Consider the following 4,736-nt stretch of genomic DNA (forward strand, 5'->3'; position numbering starts at 1 on the left):
TCCCTTTCCTGTAGATTTTTGTTTCTTTTCTATTTAGATAAGACCCTTGAATTTTTATTTTAGGGTAGGTTTAGTATTGTTGAATTCTTTTAGCTTTTGCTTGTCTGAGGAATTCTTTATCTCTTCTTCTATTCTAAATGATAATCTTGCTGGGTAGAGTATCCTAGGTTGCAGGTTTTTCCCTTTCAGGACTTGGTCTGCACAGTTTCTGCAAAGAAATTGTCTAATAGCTTTATGTGGGTTTCCTTGTAATTGACTCTTTGTTTTTCTCTTGCTGCCTTTAGAATTCCCTCTTTAACTATTGCTATTTTAATTATGATATATCTTGGTGTGGGTCTAATTGGGTTCATCTTGTTTGGGATACTCTGTGCTTCCTGCACCTGAATATCTGTTTCCATCTTTAGGTTTGGAAATTTTTCAGCCATAATTTCTTAAATACATTTTTTTTAAGTTAAGTATTTTTTTAAATTAATTAACGAATTTATTGGTTGTGTTGGGTCTTCGTTGCTGTGCGGGCTTTCTCTAGTTGCGAAGAGTGGGGGCTAGTCTTCGTTGCGGTGCATGGGCATCTCATTGTGGTGGCCTCTCTTGTTACAGAGCACAGGCTCTAGGTGTGCGGGCTTCAGTGGTTGTGGCACGCAGGCTCAGTAGCTGTGGTGCACAGGCTTAGTTGCTCCGTGGCATGTGGGATCTTCCCAGACCAGGGCTCAAACCCATGTCCCCTGCATTGGCAGGCGGATTCTTAACAACTGCACCCCCAGGGGAGTCCCTTAAATACATTTTTGATTCCCTTCTCTCTCTCCTACTTCTTCTGGAGCCCCTATTATGTGTAACTTGGCATGCTTTGTGTTATCCCATAAATCTTGTACTTTTTTAAATTTAATTTTATTTCTCTGTTTTTATACAGCAGTTTCTTATTAGTTATCTAGTTTATACATATTAGTGTGTATATGTCAATCCTAATCTCCCAACTCATCCCACCAACACCACCACCACCACCACCACCCCAACCTGCTTTCCCCCCTTGGTGTCCATACGTTGTTCTCTACATCTGTGTCTCTATTTCTGCCTTGCAAACCAGTTCATCTGTACTATTTTTCTAGATTCCACATATATGCGTTAATATACAATACTTGTTTTTCTCTTTCTGACTCACTTCACTCTGTATGACAGCCTCTAAGTCCATCCACATCTCTACAAATGACCCAATTTCGTTCCTTTTTATGGCTGAGTAATATTCCATTGTATATATGTGCCACATCTTCTTTATCCATTCATCTGTTGATGGACACTTAGGTTGCTTCCATGTCCTGGCTATTGTAAATAGAACTGCAATGAACATTGTGGTACATGACTCTTTTTGAATTATGGTTTTCTCAGGGTATATGCCCAGTAGTGGGATTGCTGGGTCATATGGTAATTCTATTTTAATTTTTTTCCCCTAGTGATAAACAAATCTCTATTCTACTAAGTACAATGGCACTGAAATTGAGGGCACCAAAGGGAGGGCTCAAAGGAAACTATGTACAAATAACAGTGATTGGATATTAAGCAAACTGTTATAAAGTTTTAGAAATCATTTTCTATACAAACATTTTAGAATGGTTGTGTCATCTTGTGCCATATTTAAAGGAAAACTGCAGTTAGCATAAATTAAAGTAGATAATATGGTTTCTTACCATATCAGCAAATTTTTATCTCCATATAGATAATTACTAGTGTGTCATTCCATAAACCTATATAAAGACCCACCCAACCAGAACAGAAACCACAGTTTTCCTTTAATGTAAGCCTGTTTTTGTGTTAAGAGTAAAATCCTTGCTGGTACTGGTCAGTTTAAAACTGTCTCCCGGGCTTCCCTGGTGGCGCAGTGGTTGAGAGTCTGCCTGCCAATGCAGGAGACACGGGTTCAAGTCCTGGTCTGGGAGGATCCCACATGCCGCGGAGCAACTAGGCCCGTGAGCCACGGTTGCTGAGCCTGCGCGTCTGGAGCCTGTGCTCCGCAACAAGAGAGGCCGCGATAGCGAGAGGCCCGCGCACCGCGATGAAGAGTGGCCCCCGCTTGCCACGACTGGAGAAGGCCCTCTCACAGAAGCGAAGACCCAACACAGCCATAAATAAATAAAATAAATAAAGATACATGAAATTGCTAAAATTAAAAAAAAAAAAAAATATGGGACATGCTCACCATCCGTCCTTTAAAAAAAAAAAAAAACTGTCTCCCAAAAACTTCTAATTTGTGGATTTATGGGGTGGCATTAAACAGCATCTGGTTTCTATTCTCTGGCAGAGTTTTGAACTTAAATTGTGATAGAAGCATTCAGCGTTATCAGGGGTAGTGGGTAGGGAAGGTCCAAAGCTCTGCCAGTCCCAAATCCATACAGTTGTCATTCCATTCAAGAGGGTATTAAATCGTTTATTGATTACATATGATAATGGATGATACACAAGCTTCATTCCCACCTATAACTTTATCTGGTACCATAATTCAATTTAGATATATTGCATAGGATATGTGCCAACAATCATATTAATAACCAAAAAACTCCATGACTTTGCTTGGGTGACCCTTTTCACAGTGAACTCCAGGTCACAACACAGTAACTGTCAGTTCAGCTACACCGAGGTTTCTGAAGACAATAGCTTCTCCACCAAAGCAGGGTGTAAATAAATTTTGAATGGAACCTGGCATCACCCTGAAGGAATTCTAACTTCACACTGTTGGGGTAGTTTACCAAAATGGCTTCAGAGTAGACTAACGTTACACAGCACATTTAATAAAAAGACACATTTATTCAGCGTCATGATCAGACTATTACATTTAGCAGTCAAAAGCATGGGTACAAAAAAAAAAAAAAACTACATTAAAACCCTTTGTTGGAATGCTTTATACTTTCCACAAAACAGAAACTAAGATAATCTGTTATACAATTAGTCACAAGTACAGTCTTCAAGTTTTTTTGCCCATACACATGAGTATTGTCTAAAACATGTCTTCTTTGTAGCAACTAGGCCCTGCCACCATGGTGCTTGGCTGAGTTCACAAATCTCTTGTACCCTGTAGCTTCCCTGTCACTTCCCTGGCTCTCCTCTCCTACTAAGCTTTGTTTCCTGGCAGTAATTAAAACCTCCTGCCACTTCCATAACTACTGCTGCTGCTGGAACCACCATAGCTACCTTGGTTTCGTGGTTTGGCAAAGTATTGTCTTCCACCACCATAGGGGCCAGAACTTCTGACTCCAAAGTTTCCTCCTTTCATGGGTCCAAAATTTGAAGATTGATTGTTGTAATTGCCAAAATCGTTGTAGCTTCCACCACCTCCAAAATTGCTCCCATCTTTACCAAATCCATTATAGCCATCCCTACTGCCACCATAGCCACCACCACCCTGGCTTCCACCAAAGCCAGCTCGACAACTGAAGTTTCCTCCAAGACCAAAGTTGTCATTCCCACAAAAACCACCTCCACAACTACCACCAAAGCTTCCAGAACTACTTTGACCTCTTTGGCTGGACGAAGCACTAGCCATCTCTTGCTGAGATAGGGCTTTCCTTACTTCACAGTTGGTGCCATTCACAGTGTGGTATTTCTGAATGACAATCTTGTCTATGGAGTCATGGTCATCAAAGGCTACGAAAGCAAAGCCTCTTTTTTTGCCACTGCCTTGGTCGGTCATGATTTCAGTCACTTCAATTTTCCCATACTGTTCAAAATAATCTCTTAGGTGATGTTCTTCAGTGTCTTCTTTAATGCTACCAACAAAAATCTTTTTCACAGTTAAGTGGGCACCAGGTCTTTGAGAATCTTCTCTTGAGATGGCCCTCTTTGGTTCCCCAACTCTTCCATCCACCTTGTGTGGCCTTGCCTTCATGGCCGCATCCACCTCCTCCACAGTGGCATACGTGACAAACGCGAAGCTTCTGGAGCACTTGGTGTTTGGATTCCTCATTACCACACAATCTGTGAGTGTTCCCCATCGCTCACAGTGGCTCCTCAGACTCTCATCAGTTGTTTCAAAGCTCAAACCTCCGATGAAGAGCTTCTGCAGCTGTTTGGGCTCTTTGGGTGACTCTGACTTAGACATGACGGCAGTGGAGGGGGGAGACGTCAACGATGCTTACTCGGTGGTGTCCATGGGCAGAAAGCTATTTGAATTTTCTGAGGAACCTCCATATTGTTCTCCATAGTGGCTGTATCAATTTACATTCTCAACAGTGCAAGAGGGTTCCCTTTCCTCCACACCCTCTCCAGCATTTGTTGTTTGTAGATTTTTTGATGATGCCCATTCTAACTGGTATAAAGTGATACCTTATTGTAGTTTTGATTTGCATTTCTCTAATAATTAGTGATGTTGAGCAGTTTTTCATGTGCCTCTTTGCCATCTGTATGTCTTCTTTGGAGAAATGTCTATTTAAGTCTTCTGCCCATTTTTGGATTGGGGTGTTTGTTTTTTTAATATTGAGCTGCATGGGATGTTAATATATTTTGGAGATTAATCATTTGTCTGTTGATTCATTTGCAAATATTTTCTCCCATTCTGAGGGTTGTCTTTTTGTCATGTTTATGGTTTACTTTGCTGTGCAAAAGCTTTGAAGTTTCATTAGGTCCCATTTGTTTGTTTTTGTTTTTATTTCTGTTACTCTAGGAGGTGAGTCAAAAAAGATCTTGCTGTGATTTCTGTCAAAGAGTGTTCTTTCTGTGTTTTCCTCTAAGAGTTTTATACTGTCTGGCCTTAC

General features: G+C 40.8%; 1 protein-coding gene across 1 annotated transcript; it reads right to left on the reverse strand.

Moving 5' to 3' along the window:
• Positions 1 to 3,121: 3,121 nt before the first annotated feature.
• LOC132350658 (heterogeneous nuclear ribonucleoprotein A1-like) lies at positions 3,122 to 4,084 on the reverse strand. Its single transcript, XM_059900000.1, has one exon. It carries the CDS (start codon positions 4,082 to 4,084, stop codon positions 3,122 to 3,124), a length of 963 nt encoding a protein of 320 aa, XP_059755983.1.
• Positions 4,085 to 4,736: the final 652 nt, after the last annotated feature.

This window comes from Balaenoptera ricei, chromosome 16 (assembly GCF_028023285.1).
Source record: "Balaenoptera ricei isolate mBalRic1 chromosome 16, mBalRic1.hap2, whole genome shotgun sequence".
Lineage (NCBI taxonomy): Eukaryota > Metazoa > Chordata > Mammalia > Artiodactyla > Balaenopteridae > Balaenoptera > Balaenoptera ricei.